At 44.9% G+C, this 21,987-nt stretch overlaps 1 protein-coding gene across 2 annotated transcripts in view; it reads left to right on the top strand.

Moving 5' to 3' along the window:
• The window catches only part of prkg1 (protein kinase cGMP-dependent 1), a 108,330-nt gene that overhangs the window by 76,034 nt on the left and 10,309 nt on the right, over positions 1-21,987 (top strand). For both annotated transcript variants that reach the window (XM_018761197.2, XM_018761196.2), the window contains exons 7-9: positions 398-492; positions 8,723-8,788; positions 14,131-14,205. In XM_018761197.2, coding sequence (XP_018616713.1) covers positions 398-492; positions 8,723-8,788; positions 14,131-14,205 — 236 coding nt within the window. The remainder of the gene's footprint in view (positions 1-397; positions 493-8,722; positions 8,789-14,130; positions 14,206-21,987) is intronic.

Below are 21,987 nucleotides of genomic sequence, written 5' to 3'. Positions count from 1 at the left end.
TATTACAAATATGCAAACACGAGCTAAATAAGGAGCAGTTCTGTTTGACGCTTTGTGAACAGCACAGTGAATCGCACTGGCTTAAGCACAAGGTCATATTAGGAGCCAGATTTTATTAATTCCATCACCACGTGAAATAAAGGTTTCCGGTGGGAGACTGAAAACTCAATATCTTCTTTATTTTGCTTTCTCTCCACCAAGAAAAGAAAAACTTCAGAGAATGTGGGATTTAAATGTTATCTGAATCATCTCAGCATTGTTTATATGCAATAATATCACCCCCCACCCCCCAAGCCCGGGCCTCCTGCAACATGTTTATGCTGTATAGAGGCACTCGTAACCTTATTGCCATGGAGACAGGTAAACAATCCCTGTATGATAGTGTCTCTTCCAACAGGTGAATGTCACACGGGAAGATTCATCTGCTGAAGACCAGGTCTACCTGCGGGCACTGGGCAAGGGAGACTGGTTTGGGGAGAAAGCTCTTCAGGGGTAAGAAAAGCTACCTTGGGTATATCTCAGCTGTGCACGGTACTATCACTTTGGGGTGCCATCACTTTGCGGACAGGCTTCTGTTCTCTCTCTTTACCTGTCATTCTGCAGCAGATACCGTGCATTTGCTGGGTAAATGTTGTGTACATGGATGAAAGGGGGGGGTCTAGACACATCGGGGGGGGGGCAGACACGACATCCCCCGCAGTGCTCAAGAAAACCTGTTGTCTTTGCCAATATCTGTTTATGACTACGCCGAGTACTGCTGGTAATATCTTTGCGTACCCCGGTACCAGGTACCTGACACTGTTCTGCTGATGGGGGTGTGAAAGCCACTAGGTGGTAATGTAGAGGTTGCTCGCTCACGACCTTCTAAGGGCCTTACTGTTGCACCTGCCACTGTGGATTGCTCCAGATGTAATACGTGACAGTCTAAAGGAGCTGTTGGGCATGTAGTACGAAGGTGGGAAAAACAGGTATAACGTGGCACTTGTCGCAAGTGAGACATGATGTGAAGTAACAGAGCTCTGTTTTTTTTTTTTTTTGCATGTATGTGGTGAAACTCGGTCACGCCTGTGCTGTTTAATGTATTACTTCACCTTTCATTGACATTTGTAGTCAAACTCATTTACTGTTCCGCTGTTTTATGTATTGCTTTACTCTCCTTATACATCTGTGGTCAGACTCAGTAACTACTCACCGTTTTGGTTATGGACTCTTCTGCAAGGGAGTGAACAGTGAGTCTGAGCGGGGATTTCTGCCTTTTGCCCTCCCTATAAATAAATAAACAAATAAAACTTTCCATTATTTAAATGCTTTGTTGCGTAAACTTGGATCGCGGCTCGAATTGCACGAACCACGGCTGACCCCCACCGCACATCTGGTTTCCACACCAGGAAAATTTGCGCAGGAGGTGGCATTTTAACAAGAGAACGAAGTGATGTTCTCCAGGTGGAAATGGCACAAAACTGATGTTTGTTTTTAAACTGGCTGCATGTGCGAATGAAACAGTGAGTATTTACGGATTGCGCCAAGAAAGACAAATTGGAACAGGGAGAGCAGAGCTACAGGGACACCTTGTGGTGGTAAGGAGAGTAAAGTGTGGCTGTTCGAACTATGGTGGTACAATTACGCGCACGCACGCACACATATGTATACTATCTTTATATTTTATTACCCTTAACCGGTCCGAGCTCATGCCAATATGGGTTAATTGTTGTAACAATCTGAACACAATCAAGACTTTTAGGTTGCAGCCTCATTGGACTTAACTGTATTTTATACAGGGGGGCGCGGTGGCGCAGTGGGTTGGACCGGGTCCCGCTCTCCGGTGGGTCTGGGGTTCGAGTCCCGCTTGGAGTGCCTTGCGACGGACTGACGTCCCGTCCTGGGTGTGTCCCCTCCCCCTCCGGCCTTACGCCCTGTGTTGTCGGGTAGGCTCCGGTTCCCCGTGACCCCGTACGGGACAAGCGGTTCAGAAGGTGTGTGTGCATTTTATACATTTCTACAAGTTTACAGCACAACCACGGTGCTCTTTGGGCAACTTGTGGGTTTCAAGAGGACCAACGTGGGCCACTTATGCCACGGTGGACAGCCTGAGGGTCACGGTCTCGAAGGGCTCCATCTGCAGGGATTCACGGGGAGGGGGGTAACGTCACGCTCTTAAGCGCTGCGAAGAGCACGGGTCCGGATGTGATTTTCTCACAGGCTGAAGCGAGCAAAGTGCTCCATCAGGCCCGCACCCCTAGGGGAGGGATAAATGGAGTGAGATGCGGGATACCCTCTGGGGCACAAGCTCTCCATCAGGCAGGAAGCACGGAGGCCACACTGGGAATATGGACCAGAAAAGGCCAGAACTCAGAGGCTTGTGGTGAGCTGAGGGAGTGAGAGAGATTGCGCACAGATTGCGTGTGAGCTCATGGCTTGGGACGCCCCCAAAATAAGCCCATTGTCTTAACCAGCACAGCGACATCTGTTGGCATCCAAGCATAGCCAGCGTTTCTACTCTTTATTTAGCTGACACTTCTGACTTGAGGTGTTAAGCTGCTTATAATGGTTTACCCATTTATACTTCTGGATAATTTTTACTGGAGCAGTTTGGGGTAAATACCGTTCTCAGCAGGAGGTGGGATTCAAACCTGGGTCTGCAGAACCCAAATTTGGTGGCTTTGCACGACCCACTACGCTACCTGTTGCCTCCAGCACGATGTCCCCTGTCCTTCCACTGTCCTGCTGTCCCATTCCAGTGCTCCTACTGGAAAGTGCCTCCGCAAACACTTGGTACCAGGTTGCAAAGAGATTTCCTCTTGTGCTACGATCCTGCTTTTACGCTGTTTTGATGACACCGATACTGTCGCTGGAACCCGGACTCGGTTTGTCCGCTGTCGCACCCGCAATACGTGTGGCTTGCTCAGATAAGAGCTCGAAACGGGCTCAACGGCAGCATCAGGAGCCGGATATGAGGGGAAAAATCTGACGGTTCTCCTGCAGATTAAGTGCTGAAGGAGTGTGCAAAGTCGGATCCAAGTATTTACCAATGCGGTTAAAACCGGTGTGGATTGATGAGACGGAGCAAGCCTGTATGTAGGAAATGCAAAACGTAGGATAAATGAGACTAATACGATTTTACTGATTTTAAAGTTCTCGTTCACAGTTCTTGGTGTAACGCGTTATCGGTCGAACTGACAACGTGGCAGTCGACGTTGTGTTTTTTCAGCAGTGTTTTGTTAGTGGCTCCGGGTTCAGTTATCTCGCTGTCACAGCCAGCAGCAGGGAGCAGTCGCTCTGGATCGACCTGCAAATATGTCATCGAGACATTTCATTTATTAATCAGTCCATAACAGCAGGGTAACAGTGGCACAGAGCAATCTGTGTTTTGCAAGCATTTTCTTTCTCCTACAAGTGGTTCGCTGAAGTGTTCGATGCACGGAGCACCTATAAATACCGCGTCACGACAAGTTTATTATTGGTTTCCGCATGATTAACGTTTTTTTTTTTTTTCCCCTCCCCGGTGCCGCGTGGGGATGCAGCGTATTATTTTTGACCAGATTCATACTATGCAGAGTGTTGTTTCCCCTCTGTTGTCTGCAGCTTTGATGTTTGTCTGAGGATTGTTCTAGAAAGACATTTTAATATACTAAATGGTGCACGAGTTTTATTTTCAAAAGGTGTGAAGAGGCTCCTTCTCGTCCGCTTTTGATCTTCTTGCGTCTTGTGCCGTGGTCTTAATATAAGGAAATCTTGTGCGCAAGCGTGTTCTGCGGAACAATCGGAGGCTCAAAAGGTTGTTCTGTTTGCTCGAGGATGCGTCTTTGATCTCAGACAATATTTGCAAAGTGATTTTTCTTACATAAGCAATTTCCGAGGACCTACGGGGGGGGGGGGGATGGCCCCCGGCCTCAGCTCCTGGTGGAGGTATCGCCGGTGAATGATTATCCTGAGTAGTCTCTCCAGCGCGCTCGGCTGATGAAATTGCATGGAATTATTGAATATTATGAATAGGCCAAAGCCGGGCGTAGGGTTGATTATTAATGTTTTATTAATATTATGTCGTAGCTTATCTGAGGCTCTTATCAAGAGCAAATTTCGGTCACCTTTCCTGTCGGGTATTTTCCTGGAGCCGTTCAGGTTAAGTACTTTTCTCAGAGGTACAACCGGAGGTCCGCTCAATGATGCCAAATGCTCTCGCGCTCTGTCTCGCCAGGTGCGTCTTCTGAATGATCCATCGCTGCCTGTCCTGTCTGTCGTGTTCAGCCAGGTGTCAGGTGGAGCAGGGCGGATGAGCAGGTTGAAGCCGTCGAGCATCGTGAGGTGTCGGTGTGCATTAGAGGAGAGTCGGCGAGGCGCTGTGATTGGCGTGGAGACGCATGGTGGCAGACTTGGGCGTACAGACAGTTGGGATAGTTTGTTCCAGGTTTGTGTGTGTCAAGGGGAAAGGAGGCCCCTGTGGCGAAACAGTTTTAAGCGTTCCATCAATCCATTATCAATATCCACTTGTGCAGTGCAGGATCATGGTGGTCCAGAGCCTATCCTGGAGGCATGGGGCGTGAGGCAGGGTACAACGTGAAGGGAATGCCAGCCCATCACAGGAGGAACGCATGCCTTTGGACTGTGGAAGGAAACCAGAGCACTCATTACAACCACACAGACACAAAGAGAACATGCAAACTCCACACAGACATAGCTGGGTTCGAACCAACGTCTAAACACATGGGCTGGGTGCTGTGAGCCACTAATACTACCCGCTGTGCCACCATGCTGCCGTTCATTGTTGTTTATATTAAGTTGTTTGTTTGACATCCTTGGCCTTTGGAGTGGGGGGGAGCAGCTGGGTCAAGCTGTCTGGTGGAACGTGCTGCACCCAGTAACTTCCCATATATACTGTATGTGCAGAGGTTATTTTACTCATCGTCTCTGCAGAAAAAGCAGCACTTTGCATTCAAGGGGTGTAACGAACCCGCAGAAAACTTTTTCAAGTAGCTGTTCACCTTACGGGACGGATTTCCAATCTGGAGGTGGTGTGTCACAGAAGTTTGCCCTCAGGTTTCCGTTGCATAGTAAAACATTGCTTTTGGGCTCCTTTGATGGATATGGGTCCGTTTCTGGTCCCAAATATCTGTCCTTCCATTAATAATAATAATAATAATAATAATAATAATAATAATGAAACTTGTGCTTTTCAGAATGTCTATTATTCAGTTATATATTGAATACAAATTTTATTCTTCTCTTTGTTCAAGTAATTTAAAAGATCACCGTTTTAAGTTCAACACAAATTTGTTTTGAAATGCTTTAAAATGATTGATTAATACATCTGAAAGACTGAAAGCAATTCCTTTCTGCTCAGTGTGGTGTGAATGGTAAATAGAGTGAGTTGTACCTTGTGGGTGCAGAGGGGCAGGACTGGAACCCAGGGAGCTGTAATATGGAAATGAGAGAAGGGTCTGGGCAGCGCTGATGAACTGACTCTGAACTGAGCTCAGAAAATGTTTTCCCATCACATGAAACTGAAAACATAAAAAAATTTTTCTATTTAATGAAAAACATTTCTGTTTCCCACCGCATCTCCACCTTCCGTGCAGCGACACGGCGAATCGCCCTTTGCCGATTTTAAGCTCATCACAAACTTTGAAACTTTCTCCTGCTGAGATTTGTTTTCAAGTCCTGTTTGGTATTTCTTTTTAAATAAATTGCCGTAACCGTGCAGTTTATTCAAAAAGAAGTGATCGGAATTGTAGTAAATCAGCTTTTCGCCGCGAAATGTTTTCCCTTTTAAAAGAGCGTTGAAAAGGCCCTAACAGTTGATTGAAAATAGTGCAAGTAGTCAGTTGACGTGTCCTCCGCACCATCTGACACCAGATAGCGCCTGAAAATTTCACTACGCTCTTTCTGTCTCGTGAAAGCAAACACCTTGTCTCCTTGGCACAGCTCCTGAGACAAGCCAAACATTTTGGAACAGCTGGCTCAGTGTCAGATAAGTGTTTTTTTTTTTTTTTTTCTCTCCCCTCCTAAATATCCAAGGGCAAGCAGGAAGGCTTTCAAAAAACGTGAATGTTACTCAAGCAAATTCCCTGTGGATCTCAAGGCATCACGCCACGGTGCTCTCGAGCTTCTCCGTATACAGAATAAAGCCGGCGGGGTGTTTTCGTACTTCTCAGATACACTGAATGTATTTGCTTCACACTCGTGCTATATGATTCTACCACGTGCTTCTCGCTCGGCTGGGAGATCAGCCTTTGGAGCACTCTGTGCATGTGGTGTTGGGGTCGGCTCTCCCGGTCCCTGACGGACCACTTAAAATATGAGGCGAGGCGGTTTACCTTAGTTTCCATGGAGAAACTACAGCTCTAAAAATACCGTATGACATTTCCAAATAACGAAATTTAGCTAAATACGCTGAATCCAGAAGAAAGATGACGTCTAACGAAAACGACGCTAGCGTCGAGTTGCAGTTTGCAGAACATTTGCTCATATTTGTCAGCAGTGCTTTAACAGACGCGCTGGATTTCTGCCGCCGAGCCCCACGAATGGCATTATTAACTGGTTTGTACTGTAAAGGGAAAAATAAAACTACTATTCATTAATAAACACATTACATTTAGCTGATGCTTTTCTCCAAAGCAACTTATAATGTTATAATTATTACAAGCTTAGTTATTTACACACCTTGGTAATTTTACTGGAGCAATTTAGGGTAAGTACCTTGGTCAAGAGTACTAGAGTTGGAGGTGGGAATTGAACCTGCAACCTTTGGATCCCAGGGCAGCAGCTCTAACCACTACCCTACCCGATCTCCCTCTCTGGCTCCTTCTTACATATACAGTTCTTAATTTGCGTGGCTGGTTCTTTCTTGTAAGTAATATCTAAAGGACAACTTGTTGGAAGTTGTCTCTATTCATGGTAGGTGCTGTCATAATATTTTCTGAGAAGCGACATGGGAAACAGTACTAGTTTGAAAACAGGTGTGATGTAAGGTAATCAAACAGTGCTTTGTAATAAATGTAAGTATTTGGCAAACAGCGTGGCCACATAACTAGGATGATGAGTGAAAACAATTCAGCCCATGGTCTGGAAGCAAGGCAATCTGAGTCATGTCTGGTGCTGCTCCCTTATTTATATTTACCAGACATTCTGCCAAAAACAATTAGTGACACAAGATTCATATGTAATACTAATAGGTGTCTGAACTCCTAATTCCTTCTGGCAGGTAAATAAAGTTTTATGCAAGTTTTATCCATCTAAGCACACAGTTATTTTTCAGCCAGTTTCTCAGCTGCAGTTCCTGGTAGTGTAAAATCTGGAAATCATGCATATTTATAACTGGCATGAACTATTTAATAATAAAAAAAAAACCCTTTTTCTGCTTTATACCATAAACATCTTGATATAGTATTTAAAGATCTTTCTTACACCAGATCCCACATGGGTGTTTAACAGAACTTGCTTGTAAATGGGAAAATTTACATGGGGGGAGCTGCTGATGACAAGGTCTAAAAGCATATTTAATTTCAGCTGCAAAACTCCTTTCACTAAAGGGATAGAGTGACTCCTTTATTACAGATGGCACGGTGAATTATGTATCCCAAACAAGCAAATATTAATTATTAAAGGCAGCAAAAATGAAAATGGCTTTTTTTTTGTCCGTGCCAGAAAGCCAATTACAGACGGTGGCGGAGAAGAAAGATCCTTTTCTCTGGTAAGAGGCCTCAGCTCCCATAGAGCAGGTGCTGGATTTATCTGTCAGTGTCTGAGCAGCCTCCTTTTCCCCAGCGTGATGTGACCGGTGCTAGCGATCTGCCAACTGGGAGCAAAGCAAAGGGTACTATCTCCTTCGCTCATGCCCCCCACCCCCCCAAACTCGTACGTCTCGCTTCGCACCCGGCTCTCCTCGCACACTCGTTCAGTCAGATGTCCCGCCCGTTACTCGCGTGCAGCCTCGACCTTGGGAAGGTGCGGAACAGGGCGGCTTGTCGGCGCCAGTCCCTCCAGTGGAAAAAAAAAAAAGCCTTTCAGACCGACCGTACCGCGGTGCTCACGGTGTGTGTTGTATGGGCCCGGGGGCCGTGATGGACTCCGCAGAATCCGACAGTGATGCCTCCAACTGGGCTGGATTCTCCTCAGAGCCAACTGAAGAAGATTCCAGTGATCACGTGGACAGCTGTTCAGAGTAATACACCTTCAGCGTTTACTCCACGACACACAGCTCCTAGTCATACAAGCTGATAGCCTGATTTATATGTTTAATTATATTTTCATGTCTCTCATGAGCATTTTACTTTTGGGTAGCTTGTCTCGTCATGTTCTGTGTGTTGTCTCAACAGCTTGTGTTTCCCGACGTTCCCGGCAGGTTTCGTGAATTATAATATGGTCTTTGCACTACAAACTTTTCTTTTTTTGGAAGGTTTCATGACCTTGCATCACGTTATTCATTACCCTCAGGAATCATATTTGATCATTTTTCAATAATTTCTTTGGTTTTTTTCCATCTCTCAGAGGCACACAGGTAACGTGATTTAGCTGTCTTGGTATTTCCTCCCAAGATCACTTTTATACTACTTACTGCTGTATCCTCTAGTGTTTGTTTTAAAAATGGGAAAAAAAAGATGTGAATTCATGTGAAAATGTGAATTTCCCCAAATAAATGGTTGCCATCCTGCCACGAGTGAATGATACAAATATATAAAGGAGGAGTGCGACTTTCCATGTTTCTCATTCCTTTATGTCACTACAGGGAGGACATCCGGACTGCCAATGTGATCGCGGCGGAAGCCGTCACCTGCTTAGTCATTGACAGAGAGTGAGTATCTCTTCCGTCTCTTCTGCGTCTTCATTCTGATAAGATGCGTCGCACATTAACGAAAGCCTGCCTTCTGTATTTTTGCGTCTCTCGAAATTGGTCCACATTCCCTGCTTGTATGGATTTACTGCACGAATTAATATGCGCTTCACTGTGTTTTATTCATGTTTTGAGGGACATAAATCCTTATAAATCCTAATCCATTTATCACTCTAATTAATTAAAGATCATACAGAGTCATTTATTTTTCTACGCCCACTGCTGCATAGCCACACTTGTGGATAATCATCTGGGTGGAATATTGATAAGGTCAGTTCAGATGAATTTATTTATTTTCCAGGGTGTCTGCAAAGCAAATGATAAAGTGACCAAAAAAAAAAGCAGCAGCAAAAGCACAGTGACACATGAAATGAAAAAAAGGTGGAGATGTTTTCCTAGTTCTTATATGTGAATTAGTGGCCTTCGGCTATTTTGATTATTGCTGGCTTTTGTTCGCATGACAAACGTTGACATTTTCAGCCGCTGAGTGAAATGCTGTAAACTGTGCTGTTAAATTGCTGCGATCATAAAAATGGCGTTTGCCCATCGTTCACATCAATGCACCCCCATTGGTTTTCTGCTCAGGAAAAGTCTGGCAGATCTCTGAAAGCGGTGCGGTAACGGAGCGATTTTGCTTTCGGGCTAGAAGGCAGAGAGAAAGGAAATGGCCACGCTGCAGGAAGTCAGCCGTTCAATTTCGGGGTCCAGCCGAAAGGTCTCTGACATTCTCCATTAGGAGCTGCAGGGTTTAACCGCCACACCAGTTAATTATGATATTTGGGCTTCCCTGCCATCAGAATGCGAGATCTGGGATGGAGGGGACGACGAAGAGCGTTTTCTTGCGCGGTGTGACGAGTGAATCGTGTTGGACAGTAAATAGAAGGACACAGTGACGGTTTTGCTGTCTCAGCCCCTGCTCTCACAGGTTTGTTTCTTGGAAGGGATTAGACCTGGATGCCGGCGCTATCATCTGCCTGTGGCCTCCAAGCGTCTTAAGCTAAACTTGTAGCTATATTGTCCGAAATATTTGGTGACAGCTCTGGAGCATCTTAATCTGTTTCCATAGGTCAGCTTTAGCATTATAAATAAAAAGTTTACTCAATGTTATCATGGCCTGTATCAACAACAGTACAGCTTTCTTAAGGTGAATTCTCACAAATCAAAAAACGTCACGACCATTAGTTTCAATAGTTTAATTTTCATGCGTCAATTTTTGTCTTATTTTTTTAATCGTTCCTGAACCGACTCTCGTTTACGCCACGATGTCACAAGATGCCATGACAATGGACTAAATTGCTTCGACTTAACACTAGTTATCATTGCATAACAAGGCACTTTCCCTTCTTTCATTACTCTGTAATACCATATGGCTGCGCACCTGCACCGATTCGGTTTAGACACAGTTATTACATACAGTACACTTATTAAATTGTCACGAGCAAAGCGTCCGTATACATACACGTCATACTCGGTGTTTCTGTATTCAGCCTGTAGCACAGAAAAACAGAACAGTATAGATGGTAGAAATCAATGAAAACAATGTAACAAATGTTCACTCAGCGAAAATTGCGGCATTGTTTCGATAGAGTGACCGGGGGCCATGGTTGATGAGACCGTACCAGGTGAAACGAAAGGTGATGGAGGTGCGACCTCAACGCACCGGGAGCCAAACCATAACTGTAAAGAGGACTGCACGATAGCCCAAGTCTCAAGTCGAATTCAGTCCTCGTAGATGCGAAGAAATGGCTCGTAAGGTCAAGTAACTTTGACATCAAGTTTAACGACGGATAAACCTTCAAGCAGCTACTCATGTCGTGTAAACGTTTAAAAAATTTATTAGGAATGTAATTAGGAATTGTCAATATTTGGATAAACTTTTATGCAGCTACTTGTGATGTACATTAGTTCATACGGTGGAAAGTAAAAAAAAATTAACTGCCTTATAATCACGCGTTTGCATCTAAGTGTCTCTTTCTGCTAACATAATAAACACGTATTTTTCATGAGATGTACGTCGCTCTGGAAAAAAGCGTCTGCAAAATGATTAAATGTAAGTCTAAGTAGGGCTTTTAAGTAAAACTTCTCGTAAAGTCGAATTCTCATAGCCTGAAAGGGCGTAATTTGGGAAAGGATGGTATAGTGTTTTATACTGTTATACTTGCAATGTATGTTCACGATGTATTTATAAAAAAAAAAAAAAAAGTAGCTTCACAATTTGTGATTATTCCTTTTCTCGTCATGTTACCAACAGCAAAAGCAGGTTTTTACACAGAATACAAACTTGTGATGTCTGATATGTTTGAATTATTCATCCTTCTTTCTGTGATGAGGACAAAATTTATGAAGAGATGTTCCCTTGTATTTACAGTATTGAAATAGTAACTTTGTGTGTTTTGAATATTTAAAAAAAAAAAAAAATATTCAGGGACCAATCAGTGTGTGTGAAAATTAGAACAAGATAACAAGAGCAGTGGCAAGCGCTGAGTCAAAGTAGCTTATTAAAATGGAATTATGCAAAAGTGATGCTGAATTTATGTATTTTTTCGAGATGTATTATAATGAACAGACTTGCTGTCTTGGGGAAACAGTCTTAGGAAAATATGCCTCACCATGCAGGAGCATGCCCATGCTGGGATTATTTTACCAGGAGCAGCAAGCAGAACTCAGACGTGTGGAACTGAATAAGGCTGGAAGTTTATTCTGATGGACTTTCCAACAGGTGAAAATGGCGTCTCCATGCAGATCCCAGAGAGGTGAATTAAAGAATGCTGGGGAGCCTCCAGGAGCATGAGGGGAAACCATTTGGTAGACAGACCTCATAGTTGGAGAAGTTAGTGCGGACACCCTGACCTTCCCTTGTTACTGAAATGAGGCTGGTAATCAGACTCTTCCCTGAGGAGCCAGTGTGGTCCTCTACCGTGGTATGTGGCAGTTGGTCCTATGCAGTGCACGAAAAAGCACTGAAGAGCTCGACGTGGTACAAGCACCCGTTTACAAGGTGTGGAAGGGGGTTGGTGGATACGGGTGGAGCTACATTTACATGTATTCATTTGGCAGATGCTTTTCTCCGGAGCGACGTACATCTCATAGAAAATACAATGTGTTCATTACATTAGCAGAAAAAGGCACTTAGATGCAGACGTGTGATTCTTAAGTGCGGTTAGTTTGTTTCTTTCCACCATACGAACCAATGTTCATCACACGAGTAGCTGCATAAGTAGCTGTGTGAAGGTTTATCCGGACATGATCTTAAAGTTATGGTGCAGAAACATTCACACCTTACATGAACTCAAGAGATGATGAGCCAAGTGAGTCTGGAAGAGGTGAGTTTTAAGACCCTTTGTAAATGTGGACGGAGATTCAGCAGTTCTGAGTGAGAGGGGGAGGCCGTTCCAGCACAACGGAGCCAGAACCGAGAACCTCTGTGCTTTACTACAGTGACTGTCTCTCTGGCCTACTTGAGCATCCCTGCTGAGCATCGATTTTGGTTTTCTCATTATCTGTTAATATCCTTTATCTTCTGAATAACGTGATAGAAATGATTAGTTGAGACCAGTGGCATAATTCTTCAGCATTAAGAATTTGAATGTTTTCACAGGGAAACAAAACTGCAGTTATTTCTTCCAGCGAAACATTTGCCTTTTAAATTGGTGTTTGGTGCTTTTCCGTGTTTTGAATGAACTGACAGCCTCTCCTTGCTCACTTTTTACGTTTTTGCGCCACGGCTGTCTTTTTCGATCAGACAAATTGTCATTAGCACAAGTAATTGGGTTCTTGAGCGTCACATGAAACAAGGGCTGCTGTGGCTTTTTAGTTGCTAAATATTTTTTTTTTTTTTTTTTTTTAAAAAAAAAAAAAAAAGTGAGAAATGAATGTGCCGGTAAAGTGGGGCACCCCTAATTATACCGAGAAGGTGAAGCTTCCCCGAGGATTAATGCCGTGCGTCTCATGCTGGTGGTTTCATAACCGTCTCGTCTTCAGTGCATGGTAACGTCATGTTGACATTTCATAATTGCACAAACACGAGATGAAATGGACTGCTCAAGCATTGGGGGGTGGGGTGGGGTAGGGTAGGGGGAGGGTGATTATAGTTGGTTTCAGTCATACACAAAGAGTTAAACTGACAATGTTTGAGCAGCCGGTGAGACCGCTGCCTTCGGATATAAGGCACCTTCCTCACTGCCGGTTGAGGGTCCCAGTTAACGTGTACCGTCTGCCATCGGGTAGCCGAGTGCTTAAACGCGAGAGAACAATCCAGAAATGACAGGTTTCCCTGCTGCAGCACGTGTGCTCAAAGATCAGCACTAAACATGTATTTGAGATAAGACAGAAAGTACAGCAAAGAGACTGGGCTGTAATGTTATTATTACATTTATTATTACATTATCTCCTGTATTTGCTCAGCAGCTCGGTTTTTCATAACTCGTATGGCTGGGGTTATATTTGTTTTCCACGGCTAGATATTTTATGAAGCGATACAACGGCAGCGCCGTGCTTCGCTCTGGGATACTGGTTTGTTCAATAAAACATTTAAGGCATAGAAATAGATGTGTTGCGATCCGGGTGCGGCAGCAGGTAGAGTCGGGGTTGGAGGTGTCTTGTGAACGAAGGTCCTGGTTCAACACCCGTCTCATGGTGTAGTAGCCGTGACCAAGGTGCTTACCCTGAGTTGATGCGGTAAAAATGATCCGGCTGTCTGAATGAGTAGATAACCCCAAATAGCTTAGTGCACCAACTCAACATCATAAGATGCTTTGAAGTATGAGTTAAATGAATAAATAATAATAATCCCAGTTCTTAGTGTGTGTTTCACTCCAGGTTGCACCAGCTTGCCTTTCGTTTGAAGACATTTATAAGTGACAATATATTTTGCACTGGAAAATATATGAACTCTATAGGGATGGTCATTATTCTTGTATAAATGATCAAAATAAATGTAGAAAATCTAGATGTTAAACTTGTAAAGTAAATGATTTATGCACCAGATTCTATTTACCTACTTGGTGTAACCAGTTCAACTTGGGCTTCACTTATTTCTACACCTGCACTACTTGTGTGTTTCTACTACACACACGATTTCCTCTAAAGCATCATAAGGAATTGGTCATTACACACCTATTATGTCACATGAGACACTGATTCTCATTAAATAACCATTTCGTGGTAAAACGAAGGGACACAAGGGCTTGACGCACTCAAACAGCACTGTGTAAATACAGTTTACCACTGACCTTAAGCTGGTAAAGTACATTGTATGCTGGGGTGTTGCAGTAAATTAAACTCTCTGCTTCCGTTCTTTTCAGTTCATTTAAGCACTTGATCGGAGGACTGGAAGACGTCTCCAACAAGGGCTATGAGGACGCTGGAGCCAAGGCTAAGTAAGTTACCATAGAGACACCATCGCTGCCCCTGGCCGACCACACGCGCACTCGGTCCGTTCACTTCTCTCAGCCCAATTTTTATCAGGGGGCGCGAAACATGTCGAGGGAAGGTGAGGTAAATCGGGAAGTAACAATAGGTCTGTGATGGAAATCACGTGCGGCAAAGTGGGCGTTGATGCGGACGTTTAAGCTGATTTTGAGAGATGGCTGAAGGTCATTATTATCATCACCTCCTGCCGTGGCGTTTTTAGGTCTGAAATTGCGCGAGATTGAACAGGGTGCCTCTGCGAATTTCCCCGGCGCCCACCGCTGTGGAAAACAAGACCGCGGTGAATGTGGGAAATAACTGCAGAGCTGCGAGCGATCGGAGAAGAGCGGCTGGGCCGCGGCGGATTGTCGAGGGGTCCGAGGGGACTGCGTTTAGGGGGTTTCCGCGTGTGAAAAGCCACCGGGAGGTCACAGGTCAGCTCCCAACCCCCACGGTGTCAGCTTTACGCACTCCGGTACATTCTCACTACGGGAGAGTCACCTTTCCGGAAGGGTCTTCGACCACCGGACCGCAGGTCCCCGTGAGGCCAATCCATGCCACGCACGGGGATGAGTAGGCAGCGCCGCACCCCTCCGCTCCTCCGTCGCTGGGGAGTCCGGGAAAGTGTAACGGCGGAGGCGCGCGAGCGGCTCATTAAGGAGGACGGTAATTATTTATAAAGGCACATCATTAAACTGCTCTCAATGGGTGTGTGTTTGCGTGCACTCTGCGTTTCGAAGGTTTCCGCTGCGCGTTAATTGGCGACGCTCGCCGCGGTCTGTGTTTCGACTAGGATGAATGTCGCGCCACAGTCTGACCGTTTTGATTAAAATGACCTGCTCCTGATTGCCTGCTTTTCTTGAAGAAGGACGAGAAATGTAGTTTTGGAGGCCTATTTATAATAATATAGGTATGTAATTGGGACTTTGGCATTTTAGTGAGTTTTGGTTCCTATCCGGTTTGATGCAGGCAAGGTGATTTATGCCAATTGCCATGCATTTAATTTGCGCATTTCTGAGGGATCACAAAAAGCAGGCGTATGTTCTGTTGAAGTTCTAAAAGTGATCGGATTAACATCAGATTTATAATGAGCAAAGTGAGAGCAGGCAGCATGGCTCTATCTTCGACCGTCCCTTTTTGGAAATTTTGGGAAAAGAAACCATCATTGCAGCACCGTGACCATTCGATTCTAGGTGACCCCACAGAGACACAGATTTCAGTGGAAGGGGAGTTGGCTTCTCAGTGGACATGTACTAGTAAGGACTTGTTGGGCATTCGGCCACATTTGTACCGTGGCTTTATTTATTTATTTATTTATTTATTTATTTATTTATTTATTACAGCATTCCTCTCTCAGATGTTGGAAAGCAGGGGTTCTTTACCTTTTCATTGCATCGACCCCTTTAAGGAAGCTGGGGAAGCCCTTGGACCCCCCTCAGAATAACGTATTTAAATGCATAAAATAAAATACATATGGTTACAAAGGAAACCTGTTATAATGAAACGGGAAAATACTTTTTAAAAATTCATCATTGGAGGAAATGCTAAATTTCGGTTACAGATTGATGAAAATAAAGTTGTACATTTTTCCCCATCCAAATTCACGGAGCCCCTTGAATCTCGGGTCTGCGGACCTCAGGTTAATGACCTCTGTTTTAAAGAGATGAGAATAGATGTGGTCAAGTAGAACACAAAGAAGGTAACATGTTCCTCAGCAGTCCTCACACCAGCACCCGGAGCGTGAGCACATGTTTACATTTATTTATTCAGCGGACACTTTTATCCAAAGCGACTTCCAATGAACTCTATGTAGCGTCATCAGCCCACACACCTTATTCACCGCGGTGACTTACACTGCTAGATACACCACTTACAATGGGTCACTCATCCATACATCAGTGCAACATACTCTTGTCGCTCACACACTATGGGGGAACCTGAACAGCATGTCTTTGGAGTGTGGGAGGAAACCAGAGCACTCCAAGAACACGCAAACTCCACAGACTGATCAGGGATCGAACCCACGTCCTCTCGCACCACCACAGGCACTCGCTGTGCCGCCACATGTTCTTCTGCACGCTGTCAATTTTTTTTCCCCCGTTTCACAGCTTTTAACACGGGCCCCCAAGTTGAAGTTGAAGATGATGGCAGCTAAGTTAAAGCTCCGTGCGCGTGACTGTTAAGGAGCAGCTCGGCCTTCCCCCAGCAGGGGGCAGAACACCAAAAGACGCAAAACAAATACGCATTTATTTCCTTTGATTCTGTAGCGTTTTGGTCCTTCCAAAATGCCACTGTGTCTCCGAGGAAACGCATCTCACTCACGACCATGAGGCGAATACCTTATTTTCACTTACATAGAATCTATTGTTCGTGCCGACTGTACGTTTTCGCCTGCTTCCTGCAGCTTCCGACCGCAGGAAATTCGGTCGTGCCAACCTCCAAAGTAACGCCCCATTTAACACAGCATGAATCAAAATTTGTACATTTTCTTTGGGGGGGGGGGGGGGGTACAGTTGTAAATAATGCATGAATATCTGCGTTCGTCTCGGTCCTCGACGGAATAAGTTGTTTTGTGATGCATTTGGAAGGTGAAGGAAAAATCAGGAACATGTCTGTGCTTTTATTTAGGATCTTTCAAAGATATTTCCGTTTAATGATGGATTTTCTCATGTATCGCTGTCAGAAGTGTCACATCGTCAGTTAAAGGTAATTTCGTTGATGAGGAAAAAACTGTCAGCAACCACTACTGTTCACATATATATGAGAACTAATTAAATGTTTTTTTATATATACGCTATACATCTATGTGAGAGAACTGATTATATTTATATATATAATAAATATAAAAATATACTTAGTTGTCATATATAGTATAGAAACATTCAATTCTCATTTATATGTCTGTATAAATATAAGGTGTGTGTATATATATATGAATATTTTTTGTTTATGTATTTATTTATATATATATATATAAAATAAATACCTTCCACTCTAGCCTATTTTCTCCCTGCCGCCACCTGTTGTATTTACCCAGGATCCAAAGATTAGATCCAGAAAACCCACAAAAGGCCAAAAATGATATATTATGATGGTCTTTATTCACTCCCTGGCAGTGCAGCACGATTAAAGCGAAATGCAGCCAAGGACTTTGTAACATGGGCTTTAATTTCAATGGGAGAACATTTGTCTCTATTCTGTTGGCTCGCGGCTCTCCGTCTGTCACCCAGGGGACACTGGCTGTCCTTCGGTCTCTCGCTACCTTCCGCCTCTTGAAATATTTTTTATTCCCCCCCCCCCCCCCCTCAGTTTTTATGCTGTTCCAACAGCCCGGTCGTCACAGATTGATGAGTGACACTGGAGAAATCTGTGCTAGTTGGCACGCTAGTCGACCAGTTTAGGAGCGATCGCTGACCGGACTGACCCCTGCGATCTCTCGGCGCCTTTCATGGTCTCACTTCGTTTTTGTTGCATTGATTATCTGACTGGCTAATGAATCGGTGGAGTGTGTCGCAGTGCCGCGGTCACACACTCGGCTCATTAGCCTGATGCTCCCGCTCATTCCAGCCGCCCTTTGGGGCGCCGGTTGTGAGTTCAGTCCCGCTGTCACTTCTGGGTATGGTGTGGAGAGCCATCTATCCATCGATCTGTCCATCTGTCCCTCCATCCCTCTGTCCCTCCATCCATCCATCCATCCAGTAGTTCCAGTCTGCCCTCTGCTGGTTCACAATAACACTCCTAGTTTCAATTAAATTTGAAAGTCCAGTATTAAATGATGTTAAATCTAACACTTGATATTTTGATATTCGGTTTTTTTTTTGCAGGTGCATTAGTTTTAGTGTGAGATTGTTAAGCCATATCCTGAACCGCTGTCTTTTAAATGACTTTTTTGAGTGATCACAGAGGAAATAGAGTATCGGATCAGTATTTTGCTGGCATAATGCAGTATCTCCAGGGTTAAGCCCTGCGGTCCTGTTTTTTATAACATGTCAATAGGACTAATTGACTAATGATATATTGATTTACTGTCCCCGTGTGTCTGCAGTAGCACTGGATTCAGCAGGCGTGTGCAGGCTTGAGGAGCGACCGATTTTGTGTGCGTCAGTGAACCATGTGGTGCTGGACACACACCAGATTTTTTTTTTTTTTTTTTTTTAAATTTCTTTCTTTTTTATTTGACTAAGATCCACTTTGGTGAGAACGAGGGGGGTGCAGCGGTCATATCTGTCTACTGGCTCTTAACATCCATGTGAAGAATGTGTTCCTGACCCGCGCTGCTCCAAAACATCCGGCAGTTAAAAGTACATTAAGTTCATGAAAAATGACATTTACAATCCCTTGATTCACAGTTTAATATTCCACCTTTTGCTCGGAGAGACGGACCAGACGATCCGCTCCCCGTCCTCTCACATATCTTAAAGTAAACAGGCCCTTCGGTAGGAATGCTTAATTTCCTTTTTAGGCCTTTGCTCCACTTCGCTCGCCGTGGAGTGTGTGTCGATAACGGCGCTCGTCGAAGCCCAGAGCCCATCCCCGCGGACGCCGAGCGTCTGCTGGACCCCGACGCTTATCGGTAGCAGTCAGAACAGCGTGGCGTGTTCTGTACACACGGCTTTCGCGCACTCGCCGAGACACTGACGCTAAAGGCGCCGGCGGTAACAAGGTGCCTCTGGGTATTTTACCCAGAATTCCTGCCTTGAATATGAGGGGGGTCAGGAAGTCAGGTGGCTTTGTGTTATCCGTCAGCGAAGCTGTGTGTTTTTGCACAGTGCACCTTCCCCTGCAGTTTTTAACCCGTGTTTCCTTTTTTTTTTTACCTTGTTTTCATGGTACTGTATTGGTATTACAACACCAGCTGGGGGTGGGCAGCTCAGTACGTATCCTGTAGGTATTTACATGTACTCATTTATCCGACGCTTTTCTCCGAAGCGACTTACAACGTTAAACTACCTGCAGTTATTTACCCTTTTATACAGCTGGGTAATTTTACTGGAATTTAGGTAAGTACCTTCCTCAACGGTACTGCAGCCAGAGATGGGATTTGAACCTGCAACCTATGGATCTGAAGGCAGCAGCTCTCAGCACTTCAGTACCAGCTGTCCTTATTGTTACACATACTACATTATAGCTGTCCCTACATTATTATTAGCATACAGAGCTGATTTCAGTGAAATGATTTAGGCGAAGTCACCAATACAACAGAAAGACCCCGTCCGGGTTCTCGAACCAGCAACCGACGGGTTACGGCCCTGTGGCTGCTGCCGGGGACTAGAACCAACAACCTCCAGGCTAAAGGCCTGTGTCTGCTCCGGCTGATCCAAATCCTGCGGCCTTGCACCACGGGAGGGGGACGGGTGTTGAAGGGTATGAGCGTGTCAGCGTACAGCTGCCACACGTTTCCAGACACATGCTGTCCTTTCGGAGAAGTGCAGGCGCAAAAAATGTTCTATATGTAGCTGCGGGTCCGAATCCGCGACCCGGGCTGACCTTGTGTTCCAAACAGGCTGGGTTACCTGGATAGCTCGGGGGGGAAAAAAAAAAAAAATTAATACATTCGTAGCCATCCACGTATTATTTATTAATTTTAATTTTTTTCATTATCGTTACTTTTCCGCTTTGAGCATACGATTCCGCATCACTACACGATGTCACACTTGTACATGTGTCTTTACTAGAGTATACCTCATGTCAGCGTCCTGCAGTGTAATCGCTGAACTGGAGATCACAAAGTAACCCTTGTTACGGGAGCTTTTGCAACGTGCTTGGCAGGAGGCGTGAAATAGCCTTGTTGACTGGAGAAACGCAATCTTAGGAGACGGTTATATAAAACGTTTATTTATATCCACACCCTGAGTTCGGTCTGACAGCCTGGAGTGTGTGGAGAAGGTCGGTGGGGTCGTGGAATTGTGGGGTGGGCGGGGAGGGGCTATCTCGGTCCGGTGTCATCCGTGCAAAGACACAAAACGTTCCGGTGCGGGTCGTCGCGGAGGCTGCTCGGGGTGGGGTGGGGGGGTGGTCACCATCATTATGGATGAGTTATTTACAGAAGGTGTGTGTGCTGTAGATGGAGCAGGGCTCAGCTGAGCGGTGGCGGGGGTGGGGTTGGAGGGTCATTCCTCCACACTCTATTTATATGGACCCGATCCTGGGTATTGATCTAAACCTGGAGCTCCGAGGCCCACTGAGACAACCTGCGTGGCTGACATTTACCTCGGGAAGACCGAAATGAAGTGTGTGAGCTCTGTAGACGGGTCAGCGGGTGCCGTAGCGGTTAGAACTGTTGCTTGCAATTGAAGAACTTGGATTTCGCTTACTGTTCCTGCTATGGTGCCCTTGACCACGATACTTGACCCTGATTAATTTCAGTAATATTACCAAGCTGTAAAATAAAGAAAAAAAAACAGGTAGTAATAACAGGTAATAAAGTAAGCAAACAGGTAATAATAAAGAACAGGTACATCAATGCAGATGATATTACTGTATGTATGATTTCAGTGGTATCATATTTAAAGTGATACCCTAATATAATAATAAGTTGCTTAGGAGAAAAGGGTCAGCTAAATTAATATAAATAAATGTTGATATCCAAGAAACCAACAACTAAGGTTAAAAAAAAAAAAATTGCCATAAGCTTTACAAGATATGATTTTATTCAGTTTATATACAGTATATATAATTATGATTATAGGCACAGAGACATGAAAACAAAAGCAGTGCATTGTTTTCCATGTTTTTTTTTATGCTACAACTCGAATGAGTGCAGAAATGAACTGACCTCAGAGCTGAATTCTTCAGGACCTTTTTACCCGAAACAAGACGGTAATGAAGACGAATTGATGCGAGAATCGGCACATTTTTCACGTATCAACGGTGCGGCTCGTAGCCTTTTCTCCTTGTTTCCAACGAGGCCGATCTGGGCCGGTTCTGCATGTTGTTACTTTGTGTTCCTCGGAACCGATGAGATGGCTGCGTCGGTTCGATGTGATCTTCGTACCCAGACACAAGGCAGTCGGTTTGAAGGAAATGTAGTGTGACAAGTTCGAGAGCCATTTCAACCCCCCCCGTGGCCCCTGTAATTGTTTTTCGCTCGGGCCAAAGGCCGGCGCCGTTTGGGAATCTGCTATAATTGTGTCATCTGTTGTGTTGCAAAGGAACACCTGGGCCACCTGCCTCCGCCTCTCCAGAATGGAGTCGTTTCTGCTTCTACGGCGTTTTCGCGGGGGGAGGGGAGGTTGCTTGTGCATCCGAGTGGAGGGAAGGCCTCCCCCTCGGGTTCGCCTGCGCTGTGGGTTGTGCGGAGGGGGCCGTACCGGAGGACTCGCATTCAGATTCACGCCGTGGGCTCTGCCGCGGCTCATAAATTACCGCGCCGCTCTCCTGGAATACCGTGGGATTAGCGGCCCCAACACGGTGAAATTCGGATTAATGAACTTCTCGATGAACGTTTACAGCATCAGCAGAAGACAAAACGGCACTTGGGATGAGTGAGGAGTGATGAGGGACATTCTCATTTTATTGCGCTTTGTTAGCGGGCCAATTTCTGATCTTTCATATTCAATATTTCACAGAACATATAAATTCAGTTCGAAGACAAAGCCTGACTACAGCATGCTCTCACCTGCTCTTTAAAAACATAATAAAGTTGAGTTTTGCTCATCCATGCATCAGTGGAACACACTCTCTCTGTCACTCCCACACTATGGGTGAACCTGAACAGTATGTCTTTGGACTGTGGGAGGAAACCAGAGCAT

Source organism: Scleropages formosus, chromosome 24, assembly GCF_900964775.1.
Source record: "Scleropages formosus chromosome 24, fSclFor1.1, whole genome shotgun sequence".
Taxonomy (NCBI): Eukaryota; Metazoa; Chordata; class Actinopteri; order Osteoglossiformes; family Osteoglossidae; genus Scleropages; species Scleropages formosus.
Note: the sequence above shows the minus strand (reverse complement) of the source record. Positions and strands in the feature narration are given on the sequence as shown.